The 21,430-nt window shown below is 38.6% G+C and overlaps 1 protein-coding gene across 1 annotated transcript in view; it reads right to left on the minus strand.

Moving 5' to 3' along the window:
- Window positions 1–2,967: 2,967 nt before the first annotated feature.
- Window positions 2,968–21,430, minus strand: part of CNGB3 (cyclic nucleotide gated channel subunit beta 3) — a 151,376-nt gene continuing 132,913 nt past the window's right edge. Inside the window, exons 16-18 of the mRNA XM_060115719.1 lie at window positions 6,176–6,322; window positions 5,765–5,939; window positions 2,968–3,228 (exon numbers count right to left, since the gene is read on the minus strand). Coding sequence (XP_059971702.1) covers window positions 2,968–3,228; window positions 5,765–5,939; window positions 6,176–6,322 — 583 coding nt within the window. The remainder of the gene's footprint in view (window positions 3,229–5,764; window positions 5,940–6,175; window positions 6,323–21,430) is intronic.

A 21,430-nucleotide genomic window follows, 5' to 3' on the forward strand; every position in this document is an offset into this window, starting at 1 on the left:
CATGTAGACACCCCAGTTGCCTTCCGTTCCTTTGTACTACAAACAATGCATTTCCTCTTGCATTTTCTTTTACGGCCCTGCTTGAGGATTTTCTAGGATATGTATCTGAAGTAGTACTGCCAGAATAGTAGCTCCAGTTTACATACTTGCCAGCACTTGGTATTATTGTCTACTTTCAAATATTTTCCAGTTTGATAGGTATAAAGTATTCCATTTTTGTTCTGATTTGTGTTTCTTTAAGTACAAGTAAAGTCACGCATCTTTTCTATGTTGATATCCTATTTATTTTGCTTCCATGAGTTGACTATTACTATCCTCGCTCCTTTAAAAACAACCCTGGGCTTTCTGTCTTTCTATTTACAAATAAAGCATAAGAGCTAGTCTTTGCCTTGTTATCATTTAAAATTAAGCAGAAGTTAGAGAACAGTGGAATGCTGTACTATGTGATACTCCCTTGAAATTAGAACTATCATGGGTTGATGTCTTTAGAGGCAGTGGGAGAGATTTGGAAGCATAGGAAAGAGGTAAGTGATGGAGGAGAGACACACTCCATACTGTGGTAGGTAGCGTGGACAAATGCCAGAGGAAGAAATGTAGGTGGTGGTTCCAGAAAAAGCAAGACGACCAGCTTCAGTGGAGGGTATGGTTGGGATAGTGGTAATTAAATTTGGACAAATAAGATTTAATCACTAGGCGGGATTAATAGGTCCCTGAGCAGAGACGTAACATGGTCAAAAGTGGTTGCTGTGGTTTGAATGTTAGTGTCCCTCACCTCTGCCTCTCCCCCTCCCCAGCAAATTTATGTACTGAAATCCTAACCCCAAAGATGATAGTATTAGGAGGTGGGGCCTTTGGGAGGTGTTCTACCCTCATGGATAGGATTAGTGCCTTCATAAAACAGGCTCCAGAGAGACCCCTTTCCCCTTCCACCATGTGAGGTCACAGTGAGAAGGAGCTTGCTGTGAACCATGCTGGGCCATGATCCTGGACTTCCCAGCCTCCAGAACTGTGAGAAGTAACATACCCAATCTGTGGTATTCTTGTTATAGCAGCCTGAATGGACGAAGATAGTTGTATTTTATAAAGCTCTAATTTTACCCATGGCAAAAGGATTGAGAAAGGTAGACAAGTGATTAGAGCTGATAGTTGGTAAAAAGTGATTATCTATTTGAACAGAAAATATGAACTGAGTTGTTAGTATTGAAGTTGAAAAAGAAAAGACAATTAGAAAGATTTAAGAAAGAAAAAGGATTTGGTGACACTATATAAGCAAAGGAAGAGTTACTAATTATTCTTAGATTTGAGTCTGAGAGACTGGAAGAATGAAGATATCTAAAAAAGGTAGTTTGGGAGGGGAAATAAATGACAGGGGAAGAACATAGAATGTAAGGAGAGAACATATTATTCACAAGTTCAGGACTTTTCTCCTTTGTTTTTTTTTTTTCCTATTATCAGACTTTTTTCAGGCCCTATTTTTACCTTTTCTTTCTGGCTCTTCTAATCACTCTTGATAAACTCCCATTTATAAATAAACACTATTTAACAGTTTCTCTCCATTCCCTTAAATCCTGAAAAACACGACCCAACCTTTTGTAAAAGTTGTCATGTTTCTGTGATACTTGAACACTATATTAAAAAATGGTGAGTACCAAATGATACATTTTATTCTAGTGATTACTTTTACATGGTTTGCTGAATGCATCTATGTTGTAGGCTTTTTGCCTAATATAATTTGTTAAAACACTCTGCAAAGTGCTGTTACAATGACCATCTTCTGGGACTTGGAAATAGCCTTATTATACAGAATTTAATTTTATATCCTAAGGGCATTTATTAGAATGGAATTCTATATGTATTATTACTTCTGACAGCAGCCTGGCTCTTTTAGCCTCTTCACAGCTTGAGACTTTGGTAATTATGCTAATGCTAGCTGATTCATGAGGACAACTTCCTAAAGTGCACTTAATTAACTCGGAGATTTTGTAAACAGCTGTACATGTAGGTTCTGCAAATTGCAGGGATATGTCAATCTGACATGTGTACAGTCTGCCTTCCTAACCTCATCGCTTTTTACTAAAGCTGAAAACGAGAAGCTCAACCTGACATCTTCTGAAGTAAATGCTTGCAAAAGTTTCTGAGAAATGTCACTTTAGCCTCCATGAAGATGGGGACAATCTGATTCCTCCTCTTTGAGTCTGTTGAGCCAGATGAGCCTTTTAAGTTGATATGAGGGAAAATATTAAAGTTTATTTCTTTAGTAAAGGGTACAGTTTTTCCAACATGTTGCTGCAATGTGATTTTGCTTGTGGGTTTGTTAGTAACGCTGACCAGCAGTGCTCTTCAGGGGACTCCTCTGCAAGTTGGGTTTTACATCCATCAGCTCCCTTGTTTGCTTCCCTTCAGACCCAGCTGCTGGGTTGATTTGATACTTGACTGACTCATCACCCTGCCTTGAATGAAAATCACCCAACTTTTGACATTTTATTAAAATCTCATACTCCCAAGATAAGAGACAAATTCATATACATGGAACATTTAACCAAGACTAACAGTGCGATGCAAGACTTTAACACACACACACAATCACACACACACACACACACACACACACACACACAATTAAGAGAAAAAGTTAGTGAACCATTTCAGAGCCAAGACCAACCTAATCAAAATGGAGAGAAGAAACATCAAGAAAGAACGGAAGAAAAATAACCTACTATATACAATTAGGAGAAATACTAATTGTGCAAAGCTAATGACAATGGAGAATAGGGATGGTTTTTTAATAATCTTATTGCCACTGCAGAAGACCACACTCTCAGATAAACCCTAGAAACTAAGCTAGGGATTTGCCTATGGTTTCTCAAGGGTCCCGGCAAGGTCTTTTCCTCTCATTAGTTTAAGCTACCATCCTGACTACAATGTCTTTGGGAACTAACTAGATTGTATCTAAAGATAATCAAACATTTATGGCTTAGCCTTTTCTTTGACTTCAATCATCAGAACCTCTTCCCCAGCCTCCGCAGAAGGAGCCATGCTGATGATGAGTGATTGACGGGTAGTTCCTCTGGGTAAAACTGCCCTTCTAATTGACTGGTGCGCTTCCTCTGCTGTAATAGAACTTGTTCGACATTTGGATGTTTCAACTGGTTTCTCTGCTGGCTCTCTTCCTTTATCTTCATATTTTTTTCCTTTATCCTCTTCTCCTTTGGAGTTTTCACTTTTTTTCTAGAAGCAACAGTTATTGAAAAGAATTGGTATTGAAATCGTAATCAAGGACATTGGAGTCTTTTGATTAATATGCAATAGCTAAGGATCACCACTAAGACAAAGACTGTCTGAATTAAGTTAATAAGGGAATCATGTCTGCCATTGACTATCATTTAACTAAGTTTTCTGATGTGCTGGAGAATGAGGCTGAGCTGTCACATTTGAATTCGGTGTTAGTCCACATCGCGTTTTTGTCCCTGCCAAGGAATTCACTTCCTATTGACCCTCATGGTCTCTGAATTATTAGACTTAGTGCTCAGGACTCTTTGTTTTTTAAACATTTACTTATTTTATGAAGATGAAATTTTAAAATATTTATCTTTTAATAAAAAGTATTAACCAAATACCATATAAATACTCTAGGTTCTCTGGTGTTCCTCCTGCATAAGTTCATGGGAGAACTTCAGGGAGAAATTCATATCTCTTTCCTAGTACAGTCTTCTCCATTTGTCCCATGGGTGTTTGATATGGCTTTAGAACCTATTGTATTTAGTGTCATCTGTAGAAATTTCATAGTAAAAAATGTACTATGCTCTTTACTGGTGATGCTTGAGATCAGTTTGATAGAAGCTTGTACCGGGTATGAATGTGTACATACAAAGTTGAGAACCTTACTTAACATACTGACTTACATAGTTCTTTAACCCCATAAGCCTTTTACACAAAGTATTCTTTCTATGCCGATTAAATAAGGCATTTGGTATATACTGATTTTCACCTCATTGTTTTGTGTGTGGCAAAGGAGGAGGCAAGTTTTAGTCTCTTGAGTGTGACTGACTTTTATAATATTTGCTTTACCAATTTCCTGAAAGAACCACAGCCTCCCATTTCCTACAGTTTTAGAGATAGCATAAGGACTAGATTCAGAAAACCTGAATTCCTGCTGCTTTTCAGTATCTGCCCTCATAAGCTTATCATGAGAATCAAAGAAATGTGAAAAACAAAGAGAAAAGCAATAACATTTGAGTTTCTTGACATTTTTAGGAATTGGGAGACAGCTTGGTGTAGGTGTGGAAGTCTGAATACCCGAGTAATAGCTTTTGCTCTGTCATTGATTGTGATCTTATCCAAATACATTGATCTGGATCTTAGTTTCTTCATCTATAACATAAAAGCTTAGATGCAATCTATGTGGTTATTTCTGACTTTAAACATTAGTGATAGTAATTGAATGAATATTAGTGAAAATGTTTATTGGCTTACTGGTAAAATGTCATATATTTATAGGTGTATATGTGTGTCTATACATATACAGTTGATCCTCATTATTCATGGTAGTTTTGTTCTATAAAGCTGCCACAAACACTTTTAGCAAACCCTGACCTATCTCTCCTACGGGTAATGCAGGTTTAGGTTCCTACAAGCCTCTGGCTACAATATTTTTGTCAGCTGCTCAATACATAGCCTTGTTTTATGTGCATTTCTGTTTAGAGACACCTTATTTAATATATATTGTTTATTCATTACACTGAACTCACAGCCAACAGTACTATGACTCAGCCAACAGTACTATGCCTGAATGAAGCTTATCTAACACACATGTTTCTTTGTAAGGCACATCAGAACATTTTTGTGCTTAGGAACACTAGGTGGTGCTTTGGCGATATGCTTGGGGGCCATTTTTTAAAAATTAATTCATTTATTTGTTTTTATTTTTGGCCGTGTTGGGTCTTTGTTGCTGCATGGGCTTTCTCTAATGGCAGCGAGCGGGGCTACTCTTTGTGGTGGTGCGCGGGCTTCTCATTGTGGTGGCTTCTCTTGTTGCGGAGCACCAGCTCTAGGTGCGCGGGCTCAGTAGTTGTGGCTCATGGGCTCTAGAGCGCAGGTTCAGTAGTTGTGGCACACGGGCTTAGTTGCTCCACGGCATGTGGGATCTTCCCGGACCAGGGCTTGAACCCGTGTCCCCTGCATTGGCAGGCAGATTCTTAGCCACGGCGCCACCAGGGAAGCCCCTTGAGGGCCATTTTTAACAGTGTTGTGGGGGGAGATGCACAAAAATGCAAAAAACATGGCAATAAATAGACCATGAATAGGTCACTTGTTTACAGTGTGAGAGTTGAAACAAGAAGGCAGAGTGTCTCCTTGTTCAACCTCAGCTGGGAACATGTGCCTCCAGCAACTTAATTTTTTTGCTGCTCTGCACATGTATGTCTGCGAATGACCCCCAAAACACCATAATTATTGATTTTGAGGTTACAAACCCATTTTAGTGAGTAGGCAGATTCACAAATACAGAATCCACAAAAATGAGAGTCGACTGTATTTATGTATATATACATTAAAACTATCCATAATAAACCCGTGAGGATTAAATGTGATGTTATATGGGCATACAGTAAAATAATAATAAGTGCTATATATAAAGTATTAATTATTTGCATTAGATGAATCCAGATTATCCCAGTGTCTGAAATGGAATTAGAGTAGGAGCTTGTCTGGGTGTCTTCAGTCCAGTGGTCTCTGTTACAGCCCTCCTTTCCCTCTGCCTTATTACCAGAATGGTTTGTTCTCTCTTCAGTGTGAGTAGTCTTGCAAGGCCTGCTTTTCCTGAGCCTCCCAGGAGATCTTTAAACATTTTGGGTGTCTCCTGTTTTGGTGGGAAGAGAAAGGAAAGTCCTTTATTTGGACAAGTTGTCCCTGTGCCTGGAGCCTTGTTCTTTAGAAGCACTCTGTGGACAAGACAGAAAGGTCATTTCAGATAGCACTGTGAGAGTTATGGAAAAACTTACCAGAAATACTATCATTTCTCCTAATCTGTGAAGTTTTCAATGTATAACTGCATAAACAGTTGTTTGTTAAGTGTATCTCATGGATAAAGTTGATCGTACCCACCATAGCACAGTTCTCATCTTAGATTTTACGAAGTAAAACCAACTCCTCTCTAATGGGGTTTTAAAGGTTATACCTGGCTTTCTTCATGAGGAGCTTTTCAGAATCTGGATAATGCACTAGAATTTTTTGGAGGGTCCTTTTGTTCAGAGTTAAAAGATTGGCAAAGCCATGGGCCACCATGTTGGCCGTTCTACGGTTTCCTCCTCTTGCTGCTAGAAGGCTGTAAGAGAAAAAAATGTATCTTTGCCACCAGTTTCAATCTTCCTCCACCAAAATCTTTAAAAAAAATCAAATATTAGAACCATTTATACTGCTTCAGAGATCATTCCCTGGATGTGAGAGTTCAGATGAGTGTTCAGAGAGAGTCAAGATGTGGTGGCAATAGAAGTGGCAACAGATTTCAACGCGTTTTGCATCTAACTCCCACCTCAAGGCCTTATAGCCATCAGAGCCCTGGGAGATTCTTCCTCCCAGATTCCAGAAGTGCAGTCTCTCTTTGGACTGGGTATCCTCCATTTGCTCTTTCAGACTAACTTTGCATCCTTCCTGATCCTCTTTTGCACTCCAGGAAGCTGACCTCTGTGGTCTTGCTCTCTGATTTTCATTTGGGTTCAGCCAATGGGAAATACCAGTAGGAAGTCAGAAGGCAGGGAGAGAGTGGGGTTGGCACGTTTCTTTCCCCATTCTTCCCTGCCAGGCCTTAGGTTAGCAATGGCTGCAGTTCCTACCAAAATCCACAGCTCCTGGGCACTCCTGGAAGTACAACTCACACAGATTTCTTTCTGGGCTCTGGTAATGTGCCCTGCCCTTGTCCCCTTGAGGCTTGGCTGTGGAAACAGCTCCCTTGTAGCTAGATTAGAGATGTATCACCATCTCTTGTTGGGTAGTCTTAGATTATCCTTCTAATTTCCTTTGATTGACTTCTGTCAGTAATCCCTTTATTAAAGTCTTCTTAGTTAACTTACTTAAGTGTACCTTCAGTTTTTTGTCTGGACTCTGACAGATCAAGCTCTGACATCAAATCTTAATGATACCCTGGTTACATTAGGTGAATTTAATCTCTTCTTATACATAACTCCTAGATCAAATTGTTTCTCAGTATCATAAATTGCTCTGTAGTATAGTCATTCTCATACAACTTCCCACTTGGAATGTCAGAGAATTCTGGACTTTATATCTCTCAGGGACATAGCTGGGGCATTTTGCATTTGGGAAGTAACCAATAATTAGTTATAAAATAAATGAACACTCGAGTGAATAAAACAAATGAACATAACTTCTGTCATTCACCAATAATCCGGAAAATAAGGTTTCTTGTCTTGCTTTGAAAGCAAGACAAGAAAAAAACACATTTCGGGACTTCCCTAGTGGCTCAGTGGTTAGGACTCCATGCTCCCAATGCAGGGGGCCTGGGTTCGATCCCTGGTCGGGGAACTAGATCCCGCATGCATGCTGCAACTGAGAGTTCACATGCCACAACTTAGGAGGCTGCAAGCTGCAACTAAGACCTGGCACAGCCAAATAAATTTAAAAAAAAAAGAAAAAGAAAAGAAAAAATACATTTCAAATGTTTAAAAAAATCACTACAGGCTCTGCAGTGAGATGGTAACATGAGATTCAATCTCTCGGAGTCAACCATTTAGAAATGGAGAAAGAAGGCTCACATTAATAAAAACAATCTCCAGGGGTGGAAGGGACTGAGAAAGCATTCTGGCAATAGGAATGTTCACGTTTTCACAGCCCTGCCTTTGGGGGCAATGAGATGTGAGAAGCTACATGGGTGCTGTGCCTGAAGATTGATATCAGACCATGTGTATTTCTCCAGCTGTTGTTGCAGAAAAGGGAACATTTTCACTGGCTGTTAACATTAAAAAACTAACATAGGGTTTCAGCTCTGACATGTAAAGAGCTTGGAAGTTGTCACTCCTGTCCTTACAACACGAAAAAGTTGAACAAACTGGAAACCAATGACTTTCCTCAGAACTGTCAAAGAACTGAAGTTGCAGGGTCAACACCCATCCAAATCTGGGGAGACAGGTGAATCCAGAAAGCCACAACCAAACCTGCTTACCTGGAACAGAAGCCCTTGGAGCTGTAACTGGTAGGAATACCTAAATGGTAATTTCGACAAATTGCTGTAGGTTGAGAGTAAAGTATCAAGAGAGGGAGAAACTCTGAGGGCCACAATCATGGGGAAATTGATACTTTTATAGGTTTTACCTTGAGAAAATTTAACAGATTCTCATGGTTGAGAGCCAAGAAAGATCTGCTTGTTGCTCTGGCAGTAGAAGGGGATAGTTAATCATTGTAAAATACACCCAGAATATATTTGTTCTCCATTACAAAGGTCTACTATCCAGGGAAAAAGATTACCAGAGTCTTACCCTACCTGGAGGAAGGGCATTTCTCTCACCCCAGGCATCTCTGGCCTTCCTGCCTAATGGGATAAGAAACACCTGTGAAGATCACACCCCAGAGACATAGATCCATTAAAAGACTTAGATTTAATCATAAAGTTAGAGCTGTCCCCCATACCTTACCACTATACCAAAGGGACTTCTGTATAGTAACATTGGGTTATAACTGCAAAATGCAGACTTTCTCTGAAGAGCAGTACTGAGGGAAGGCCAAAGTCAACAGAGGAGATAGAAACAAAGTCACTAGAGAAATTTAGAAGCTCTAGCACCTACAGCTACAGCAAACATTAAACACAGCCCAACTCCTAGCCAGATTAATATACAACCTCATTCTAAAGACCTGTTTACCTCAGTTCCTACTACCCATTATGTCATGTACAGCTTTCAACAAAAATTACAAAGTACACTAAAAAGCAAGTAAAATACAGCTTGAAGAGCCAAAGAAAGCATTAGAACCAGATTGAGATATGACATAGATGTTGGAATTATCAGACAAAGAATTTAAAATAACTATGATTATTATGTTAAAAGATCTATTGGAAAAAATAGGCATCATACAAGAACAGATGGGTAATGTAAGCAGAGAGATAGAAATTCTAAGACAGATTCAAAAGGAAATGTTAGAAATAAAAAATACTGTAACAGAAGTGAATACTGACTTTAATGGGATCATCAGTAGACTGGGCATGGCCAAGAAAAGAATAGATGAGCTTGAAGATAGGTAGTAGAAAGTTCCCAAATTGAATGCAAAAAGAAAAAAAGGAATGAAAAAAACCCCCCAAAATCCAACCAGAACAGAACATCAAGAACCGCGGGACATTTTCAAAAGGTATTATATATATATATGATATATACATAAACATACAACATTCTCTAGTATTAGAAGAACCACCTGAAGTAATAATGGCCGAGAACTTTTCCAAATTAATGACAGACAACAAACCACAGATCCGGGAAGCTCAGAGAATACCAAGCAGAATAAATACTCCCCCAGCCCCATTCCTAGGCACATCATATTCAAAGTGTAATAAGGTAAAGACAAAGAAAATCTTGAAAAGAGCTGAGGGAGAAAAAAGCCTTACATATAAAGGTACAGGAATAAGAATTATAGTGGACTTTTCATCAGAAACACTGCAAATAAGAAAAGAGTGGAGTGAAATACCAAGTGTTAAGAAAAACAAAATCACCAACCTAGAATCCAATGTATAGTGAAGTTATCCTTCAAAAGTGAAAGAGAGATGAAGATTTTCCCAGAAAACCAAAAACTGAGGGACTTTAACATTAGCAGACATACCCTTAAAGATATTGAGAGAAATTCTTTGGGAAGAAGGAAAATAATACAGATTAAAAATTTAGGTCTACATAAAGAGTGAAAGACATGGGAGAAGGAATAAACAGAGGTAAAATGGAAGTCTTTTATTTTCCTTATTCTTAATTGATCTAAAATATGACTTTAAATAATAAAGTAACACTGCATTGGGTGATTGTAGCATATGGATAAGTGAAATGAATGATACCAGTGTCTTAAGGGTTGGTAGGGAAGGGCTGTTATAATGTTCCTGCACTACATGTGAAGTGGTATAGTGTTAATGTTAAGGTAAACTTAGTTTAAAATGTGTATAGCAAACACTGAAGTTTTTTGAAAATAATTATAATTGATAAACTAAGAGAAAAGAGAAAATGTAATCTCCTTTCCTGAGGTTCTCCCCAAGACAAGCTCTGCCTTCACCCTTTTTTTTTAAGTAAGAGAAATAAATTTTACTCTGTCATTCATCCATCCATCCATCTATCTATCTATCTACCTACCTATCTTCCTGCCTATCTATGTATGAAATGGATGTTAATATTTGAAGGACAATGATTGGATGAGCCTATTTCATTCACATTCCTGTTGCCTTGGACATAGGGCAATCCAGTAGTTAGGCAGGGCTGGATGGCACTGGGGAACTTAATTTGGACCTGAGACTGTCTCTGTGTGTGTCAGACTATGAGAGCAGAACGGAAATAACATATTTAAATGTCAAGTTATTTTGAGATTTCTCAAGCTTTAATTAAACTTCCCTACAGGTTACACATTTGGAGTGCTTGATGAGTTTTTGAACGGAAGAAATAGTCTGTCTGCCAGATGGATTTTGCCCAAACTCTCTCAGCAATGTTTAAAATAGCATCTTTTTTTCCCCTCCTGTCCACAAAATGCTTCTCCAGCATTCCACCAATGGAAAATTTCACTCATTAAATAGCTTAGTAAGAAGCTCCCTAAATATTCCCAAGCCCACATAGTTTCTGAAAGAGCACGTGCTGGAGGGCAAACGGCCGAGGTTAATGGTAAGTGTCCCCAGGTCAAAAATACTGAACAGAGTAATGGCCCAGGAAACAAGGGAATGGATTCTAATTCTAGGTCCACCTTTGTTCGCTGTGACCTTAAAAAAGAACTTAAGGACCTTTTAGATTTTTACTCCAATCATGTATTTATTAAGTGCCTATCATGTATTCAGCAGGTAAAGTAGTGCAAAAGAAAAAATAGTAAAGCATGGTATGGTTTGTGGAAAGAGTACAGATTTTGGAACCAGATAACTCTACCATTTTATTTATTTATTTATTTATAATGTTTAATAAAAGAATTTAAATTGAACTATAGCTGAAATCTACCATTTATTAAGTGTATTTCTGAGCAAGATACTTAATCTCTCTTTTGGGTTAACAAGACCACCTTTTAGTACCTTCTGCACTATAGGTATCTGATTATCTTTAGGGAGAGATAGGTGTTTATAGACTCCTGACATTCAGTTATGAAGGTGTAATTAGGTAAAACTCCTGGCTGAGAAGTTTTAAACCCTAATTTGGGGAATGTAACGGTAACAAGTAACAATAAGTATAATAAATTTTATTACACAGGGTTCTCCAGAGAAACAGAAAAAATAGGACATATACAGATATATATAAAAGGAGATTTATTATGGGAATTGGCTCATGTGGTTGTGGTAGTTATGGAGTCTGAGAAGTCCCACAGTCTGCCATCTACAAGCTGGAGACCCAGGAAGCTGGTGCTGTAATTCACTCTGGGTCCAAAGGCCTGAGAAGGGGAGAAAGAGGAGCCTCTGGTATAAGTCCAGGTCTGGGTCTGAAAGTTCAGAACCAGGAGCCCTGATGTCTGATGTCTGAGGGCAGGAGAAGATAGATGTGTCAGCTCAAGCTGAGAGTGAATTTGCCCTTTCTTCACATTTTTGTTCTATTCAGACCCTCAGTGGATTGGGTGATCCCTACTGCATTGGTGAGGGTGATCCTCCTTACTCAATCTACTGATTCAAATGTTAATCTCTGCCCCAAACACCCTTATAAACACACACCAGAAATAATGTTTTTATCAGCTATCTTGGCATCCCTTAGCCAAGTCAACACAAAAAATTAACCATCAGGGCTTCCCTGGTGGCACAGTGGTTGAGAGTCCGCCTGCCGATGCAGCGGACGCAGGTTCGTGTCCCAGTTCGGGAAGATCCCACATGCCGCAGAGCGGCTGGGCCCGTGAGCCATGGCCGCTGAGCCTGTGCGTCCGGAGCCTGTGCTCTGCAACGGGAGAGGCCACAACAGTGAGAGGCCCGCGTACCGCAAAAAAAATAAAATAAAAGTTAACCATCATAGTACTAGTGTGCCAAAAGTGGATAAGTGAATGAAATCAGTGGTGTGAATGTCAGAGGGAGAAGGTATATTTAATGTGAGATGACCCGTATGTGCAAAACTCTGTAAATGTCAGGTATAAATAGCAATATGAAGATTTTATATGTATGTATGTAACACATATATACATATAATATATTATACATGTTTAATATATATACTATACACATATGTATACTATATATGTATATAATATGCACACATATGCATATAGTATACATATAGTACATACATATACATATAATATGTACATGTGCACATATACATACAAACAAATGTATATATACATATAAACAAATGTATATGTATTTACATATACATATACATTTCTCTGTGTATATATCAGAAAGAGCTAGAATATTCAGATAGTCCTTAGCCAGTCATTCATTTCCAGCTTTTTTCCAGGGCTGCCACATACGGCATCATAAATTGTGCACTGCATACACAAACTATAATGTGACTGGAACACAATGTGCACAGCCCTTTTTCACAGAGCTAGTTTATCCAGAAAGTGCTCACAAGGATAAGTAGAATACAAAAGAGCATAAGTTGAAAGGAAGAGCAGAAGAGAAACAAGAATGGAAACATAAAATGGGGTTCATGCAAAAATGCTAACTTTGTTACAAGAGGGCTTCAAATTTGGCTTTAAGTCTCTTATATCATAAAAATCGATGGATTCTTAGTTTTAAGACATAAATATCTGTTGAAGGGCTTTAGTAGAGAGGCCACTATGTAAATTGGTGGACAACATGTTCATATTCTATTATAGATGCAAAACTAAGTTTGCCAGCACTGTTTGTGATGTGGTCCTCAGTAAAGGCTGTGTGTCACTCCAAAGTCCAGTTCCGTAGGAGCAATGCTGCGGGTGGGAAGGGTAGTCAGTACAGTGCATATCAGATACTCATCTCTCGCTTTGTTTTCAGTGGTATCTAGACTATCTAGAGAAAAATAATCCTCTTAAACATTACCTTTCTCAGCTGGACTTTTGATAAATAGTTTTTTCTATGAGTTTGAGATTGTACAGACCATTTTACTTTGGAGGCCAATCATGCAGAAGCATATAAGGAATTCACTGTACAAATTGAAAAGAAAAGGAAAAAAAGAAATTAGTGATAAATTAGAAGTGTGTAGAAATAACATACTCCATAATGACCTAGATACGATGCCAAGTTCTGGGGCTATAAAGATGATTAACATCTGTCCTCAAGCCTAAAGGGAACCCTCCTACACTGTTGGTGGGAATGTAAATTAGTACAGCCACTGTGGAAAACAGTATGGAGTTTCCTTAAAAAAACTAAAAATAGAGTTACCATATGATCCAGTAATCCCACTCCTGGGCATATATCTGGGAAAGAAAAAAAGCTCTAATTTGAAAAGATATATTCACCCCAGTGTTCATAGTGGCACTATTTACAATAGCAAAGACATGGAAGCAACCTCAGTGTCCATCAACAGATGAATGGATAAAGAAGATGAGATATAAATATAGATATATAAAATGAAATATTACTCAGCCATAAAAAAGAATGAAATAATGCCATTTGCAGCAACATGGATGGACCTAGAGATTATCATTTTAAATGAAGTTAAGTCAGACAAAGACAAATATATCACTTATATGTAGAATCTAAAAATTAGTACAAAGAAACTTATTTGCAAAACAGAAACTGACTCACAGACACAGAACACAAACTTATGGTTACCAAAGGAGAAGGGGGGGAGAGATAAATTGGGAGTATGAGATTAACAGATGCATACTACCATATATAAAATAAACAAAAGGATTTACTGTATAGCATAGGGAACTATATTCAATATCTTGTAGTAAACTATAATGGAAAAGGATTGAAGAAAGAATATAGATATACACATATATATGTATAACTGAATCACTTTGCTGTATACCTGAAACTAACACAATATTTATAAATCGACTATATTTCGTTTGTTTGTTTGTTTTTTTTTGTTTTTTGCTGTACGCGGGCCTCTCACTGCTGTGGCCTCTCCCGTTGCGGAGCACAGGCTCCGGACACACAGGCTCCGCGGCCATGTCTCGCGGGCCCAGCCGCTCCGCGGCATGTGGGATCTTCCGGGATCGGGGCACGAACCCTAGTCCCCTGCATCGGCAGGCGGACTCTCAACCACTGCGCCACCAGGGAAGCCCTCGACTATATTTCAATAAAAAAAAAATCTGCCCTCAAGCTGTTTGTAATCTAGGAGTGGGATAAGCATGGGCAAGTGTTGTCTAGTCGACTAGCAAATATTGATAATAACATTAGTAATAGTAGTATTACTAGCTAATATTTTTAAGTGCTTACTATGAGCCAGGTATTTTTCTAAGTTCTTTTTTGTATCAATACGTATAATGCTTTTCAATCCTATGAGGTAATTATGTATTATTATTACTCTATTTTAATTGATGAAGAAATGAAACCTCCATTGAGGACCTCACCCAGAGTCACACAGCTCATTGTTGTGGAGTTGTATGCAAACCTAGACAGACTTCTTAAACAGATAAACACAATTCAGAATGATTAATGCTCTGATAACTGTAAAAATTGAGAATGTTTCCTAAAATGAAGAAGTTTCTTGTCTAAAAGCATACTCTCATGTAGAATTGTTTCCTATAATAGAAATAAAACTAACTCTGAATACTATCTATGGAAAGAAGATCAATCACATCCAATGCTGAGTGAGAGATTACAACTTCATATATGTGTTCTCATTAAGCAAATTTCCAACTGGATTATATTTGGAGTGCAGGAGGTTAGGTCACCTGTGTAGACTTCTATGAGATATTCTTTTACTCTTTTCAATGTTATTGGAAAACACTTTGTTGCTTGAAAATTTTTACCACTTCACTAAATATAAATCCTAAAAAAAAAACTTTTGTGGGTGAGCAAAAGTTTCTAGTGTCACCTCTGCCCAGTCTGCTCACTCTTTGCAGATACTTTGATATTCATAAAACTACTGCAAGGCAGCACATGTTAACCTAGATTTTTGAGAAAAATCTCTATGTATGGATTTTTATCAGAGTTAAAGACTTCAGATTTCACAGATACAAAACATGTAGTCCTCTTTCCCCCAGGAAGTCTTGATTTCAGAATTGAATTGGCCTTAGAAGAAGTGGATAATCAGGACTTCCCTGGTGGCGCAGTGGTTAAGAATCCACCTGCCAGTGCAGGGGACATGGGCTCGAGCCCTGGTGAGGGGAGATCCCACATGCCACGGAGCAACTGAGCCCATGAGACACAACTACTGAGCCCAGGTAACAACAGAAACCACCACAATAAGAAGCCTGTGCACCGCAACCAAGAGTAGCCCCCTGCCCTCCACAACTAGAGAAAGCCCACACACAGCAATGAAGACCCAACATGGCCAAAAATAAATAAATTTATTGAAAAAAAAAGTGGATGATCGATGAAGAATCTAGGTAAAAATTCTAGAGAAGGAGAGGGAAAAAAATAACATGCACAGTTTATTCCATGCCCTCTTTATTTATATCAAGTACCCAGAAGGATACATGATACTCTGGCTAGAAAATACTGTATCAAACAAACTAATATTCTAGCTTAACTATGTGTTTCTTTGGGGTCAAAATAGCTAACAATGTCATATATTAATGACCACATGAAACTGTTGAGGTAGGTTCTTAACTACACTTACTGACATGGAAATTGAGGTCCAGAATCTAGTGAAGTGACTTATTCCAGAACAAATACTTATGAGTTTCACTGCAGAAATTCAAATCCAAGACCAGAGCTGACTTCAAATCATGGAGTCTTTTCTTTACACTCTAAACTCTAATGCTGCTAATGAAGCCATTGTTACTGTTCTAATGATACAGATTTGCACATGGATATTAGAAAAATCAGGGAGGAAGCCAGTTGGGCTGGTCGTGATAAGTTCTACCAATGTCTGACAAGCAGATTCTTTACTCCCTCTCTGCTATTCCAAATGGTGGTAAAGAGCCTTGATTTTCATAGAATTAGAGTCACCAGATGAAGTCAGTTTAGGAGGAGTCCTGAGAATATTTGAATACATGTTTAAACAATGGTACTGATAATGTAGTGGTTCACAGGAATATTGTGAAACTTAGATGAGGCTTGCTTTTTGCTCTAAGCAAAAAATGCTACACAAACAAAGAGACTGTATATTAAAGAAGGTAGTGAAAATATAAACACATATTTTAACACAGGTAGTATTCACAGGATTGAGCCAGAAAAAAATGGAAATGAAAAGTTTTCTACCTCAGTATTTATCAATCTTCTTACCCCTGCTCATTCTTCCAAGGTATCTACTATTTCTGTCTTTTAGGAAAGGCAGGGTAGTGGGTGAAGGAATAACAGAGTTTATTCTTTTTTTCTTTTTTTTTTTTTTTTTTGCAGTACGCAGGCCTCTCACTGTTGTGGCCTCTCCCGTTGCAGAGCACAGGCTCCGGACGCGCAGGCTCAGTGGCCGCGGCTCACGAGCCCAGCCGCTCCGCGGCATGTGGGATCTTCCCAGACCGGGGCACGAACCCGTGTCCCCTGCATTGGCAGGCGGACTTTCAACCACTGCGCCACCAGGGAAGCCCCCCAAAGTTTATTCTGATGAAGAATAAGAATATGAAATTAAAATAGTCCAAAAAACTAAAAGTCTACCTTGGTACTCTCATTTTGAAAACTGAGTGGTCAGGAAAAATAGGCAAACATTGTTTGGAGGGAACAAAGAGGTTTAAAATTATTTTTCAAAATATTTGGCCTTTTCACAATGGTATAGAGAAAATATTTGTTAAATATGCAGAATGGAGGATTTGACCAATATAGCTGGTGAAAAGTCAGAACTTAAACACTTTAAATAAAAGCCAGACTATCTAAAACATATGATATATCACTGCCTAAATTCTGCTCAATAACTTGTTATATATGATGAAAAAAGGATATTGTACAAAGAAAGAAATGTAGAAAATAAATGATCACATTTATGAAAGTAAATAGGCCCAGAGGAAATTAATTCATTTATCAAATATTTATTGAGGACCTATTATTTTCTAAGCACTATTTAGAGAAATGCAAATTAAAACAACTATTAAAGTGCATAACCAACTGAGAATAATGAGGTAATATCACTGATACTAGAGAAAAGTAGCTATACATTGCATGTTGTATCTTAAATTGGTTGAGTTTTTCTAGAAAATCATCTGCCCATATATTCCAAGAGTTATAGAAATGTTCCTACCTTTTGACCTAGTTATTTCATTTTGGGGAATAAACTTCAAAGAAATAAAAGAAAAGCAAAATGATTTTACAAAGATAAATGTAGCAGTCCTATTCTTAATAATAAAAACTGACAAAAAGGGTACAAGGCTGAATATGCATATTCATGACAAAAATGAATGTGTATTAGTACATTTGCAAAGATAGAAGATAATTACGTTAACTTATTTATTCAATGACTATTTATTAGGCATTTATGTGGGCCAGACACTCCCTTAAGGGCTGGGGATCAAGTGAAGATCGGGTGTGGCATCTGCTAGGGACTGTGTCTGTGTACAAAATGGAAAAATACAGCCTCTCTGGGCAAATGCAGTCCTAAAGGTGTAAAGCTTGGCCAGCAAAATCCCCCCTTTTGCAAAGTAAAGGGCACCTGTGCATGAAGGGGAGTGTAACGGCAGGGCTCATGCTCAGGAGTGGAGTGCAAGCTGCATTCCAGTTCTCCCAGGCCCTGCCTGGACATCCTGATGCAGAGCACAGCTGGTACAGCCATACATAGTAGTCCTGATGCTTATGATTTAGTGAGGAAGGAAGAAAGACACTGAAGAAATAAATGCACCAGCAAGTGCATGATTACAAAGGTAAGTGTTACGAAAGATAGGAATGTAGTCCAACTAGAGAGTGTAGCAAGGAGACCTGGGTGGTCCCTATAATGGAGAAAAAGAAGTCCTGAAAGTAGCTGAGATTAGGTTAAAGGGGTGGGTAACCTATATGGGCAGAGGTAAAAACTCCCCATGGCTGCTATGGAAAACAGTATGGAGACTTCTGTATGTTCATCCAAAGAATACAAAAACTAATTTTAAAAGATATATGCACTCCTATGTTCATTGCAGCTTTATTTACAATAGCCAAGATACAGAAACAACCTAGGTATCCATCAATGAATGAATGGATAAAGAAGATGTGGTGTATATACACAATGCAATACTACTCAGCCATAAAAAGATGAAATCCTGCCATCTGCGACAACGTGGATGGACCTTGAGGGTCTTATGCTAAGTGAAATAAGTCAGAGAGAGAAAGACAAATACTGCATGTTTTCACTCATAGGTGGAATATAAAAAACAAAAACAAAACAAAATAAATGAACAAAGCAAACCAAACCAAAACAAAAACATAGATACAGAGAACAGAGTAGTAGTTACCAGAGGGGAAGAAAGGTTGAGGGAAGGCAAAATGGGTAAAGGGGGTCAATTATATGGTGACAGATGGAAGCTAAACTTTTGGTGGTGAGCACACTGCAGTATATGCAGAAGTCAAAATGTAATGTATACATGATACATATAATGTTATAAACCATTATTACCTGAATAAAAAAGGTTTTTAATTCCAAAATTAGGAAAAAAAAAACCCAACTCTCCAAGGCTGGATGGCATGTGGCACATTTAAGGAACTGAAGTCTGGATTAAAGAGAGCAAGGGGAGTGGGGGTACACCCTGCTGTAGAGAGGTAGGCAGGGGCTAGACTCTGCAGGATCTTGTAGGTCAGGCAAGGACTTTTAGATAAAAAAGAACATGTGAAAGCACTGAGTGGTTTTAAGCAGGAGGGCAATGACATGATCATACCTGTTTGTGAAGGATCCCTCTGGCTGCTAGTGGGGCCTGGATTACAGAGGGTGTGGTGGTTGGAGTGGGAGACTTGGAGCAGCCCTGCAGTGGTCCAGTGAGAGAGGGAGGTGGTGTGGACGGAAGTGGGGTCAGTGGAGGAGGTAAGGTGCAAACAATTGGAGACACACTTTGGAGGTGAAACTGATAGGTCTTAGAGGTGGACTGGCCATGTAGGGTGAGCTGAAGGAGTGTCAAGCAGACCTTTCTTTTTCCCCCAGTAAATTTCAAAAGTTAACAATGTAAAAAATTTAGTATTCTATTAATTTCCTGAGGCTGCTGTAACAAATTACTGTAAAACCAGTGACTACCAACAACAGAAATTTATTCTCTCACAGTTTTGGAGGCCAGAAGTAAAAAAATCAAGTTGTTGGCAGGGCTGTGCTCCCTCCAGGGATTCTAGAAGAGAATCCTTTCTTGCCTCTTTCAGCTTCTGGTGGCTCCAGAAGTTCCTTGGCTGTGGCTGCATAACTCCAATTTCTGCCTCGGTCTTCACACGGCCTTCCCCTCTTCTCCCTGTGTTTGTGTGTCTTCTCCACTTCTGTCTCATGTGAGGACACTTGTCATTGGATTTAGGGCCCATCCAAGAAAATCAAGAATGAGCTCACCTTAAGATCCTTAGCTTAATTATATCTGCAAAGACTCTTTTTCTTTCTTTTTTTCTAAATAAGGTCACATTCACAGGTTCCAGGGGTTAGGGCATGGATATATCTTCGCGGGGGCCAACATTCAACCCACTACAGGCATTATGTGAATACTCCTTTACATACCCCCTTGTACAGGCTATCAGGACTGACCTTTGTGCACACATATTGTCTGCACACATTATTTTCTCCACATGTCATTTGAGAAGCACTGAAAGTCTGCCTTCAGTTCTCAAATAACCTCAGGCAATTGCTAAATCTGAAGGATTTGTCCTTGTGAAGGCTTTGTACTCCATAACATCTTGAGTATGCTCCATCATTGAATGCAATCCATACATTTTATCACCTGGTATTGGAATCTTTTTGTTTCCTTGCCTTTTATTTGTAAGGCCCTTGAGGGAAGTGATTGTTTCTTGCTCACCATTCTTGTTCACCATGCCAGGCATGACCTTCTTTGAGGCACTTCACATTATACTGTAAGGGGTCATGAATATAATTTTCTGTTTTGTTTTAAATCAAATCACAATTAACTACTTAATTAATCAGAAATTTCTGAATAGCACCTGCAAATTATTTTGAATGGAAGAAGAATATCAATGAAAATCAACACATTATACAGTTTTTATATAGCTGCTGGTGACATAAAGATGGAAAGTTTTAGTTCTTACATTTTAATAGCTTAGTCTGTTGAGATCCATTTGAATGAATTGATTATAAATTAGTGGTAATTTCTGTAGTAAAGTTATGAATCAAATACTATGAAAGCATAGAACAAGGAGCAACTAGTTGTTTGGGGGGGTGGTTAGAGATGGCTTCAGAGAGGTGACATCTGAATTGAAGTCTTGAAAGGTGAATAGGTATTTTCCAGGGGGAGGACATTCCAAAGGGAGATGAAACCAGTAGGGATTTCTATTGAAATCATAATAGCACTAGCAAGGGTAAAAATTCAGATGCATTTCAGGAAAAGTGACATTTTAACAGATGCAGAAGGAGGATAGGAAGTGGTTAAATACATTTGGTGAATAAGACTTGGCAATAATTGTAATTGGGAAAACAAACAGTGGAGTCAGTACTACTACAAGGCTATCCCCCGGCAGACCCTGAGTCTTTCTATTAAAAATGGGGTGTCTGAACTCCTCAGATGTTAATTGGAAATGTGGTCTGGGTTTTCTCCATGACAGGCTGTAAATCTATATTTTAGTCAGGGCTTTGCTCTTTTGGATTAGTATATAATGTCCTTGAAAGCCCTCAGTTCTTTTCTTTCTTATTTTTTCCTAAGAAAAAAGAACCTTCATTGAAAAGCTACATGATAGTGCTGGATTTAGCTCATTTTAACAAAGGTCACAGGTTTTTTGAGTAGTAAACACAATTACTAGATCTTTCCAGTATCTAGATGTTTGGCAGGCGTGCCTCCATTGCTGGAATAAATAACTAGAGCTCCAGGGGCATATGACAGCTGTGGGCCTGTGAAGCCTGGGGGTATCTGAGAAGAGGCAGACGTATCGTATTTCTCCTCAACCACAGCCAAGAAGAGAGTCAAGGCAAAAATCTCCCTTTTGCTTGAATCAGCCAGATTACTGAGCAAATTTAGAGCTTGTCTGGTCTACTGGTTTCAATTTGGCCTTAGAAACCCAGTGGGTAATAGGAGATTTATTTGAGAAGCTGCTGTCAAGAATTTAAGATTCCTTTCAATTGCAACTCAGCAGCACTTGGATTGTATTCTTAGCATATTT

The sequence above is a fragment of the Mesoplodon densirostris genome, chromosome 13, assembly GCF_025265405.1.
Source record: "Mesoplodon densirostris isolate mMesDen1 chromosome 13, mMesDen1 primary haplotype, whole genome shotgun sequence".
In the NCBI taxonomy this organism is placed as follows: domain Eukaryota; kingdom Metazoa; phylum Chordata; class Mammalia; order Artiodactyla; family Ziphiidae; genus Mesoplodon; species Mesoplodon densirostris.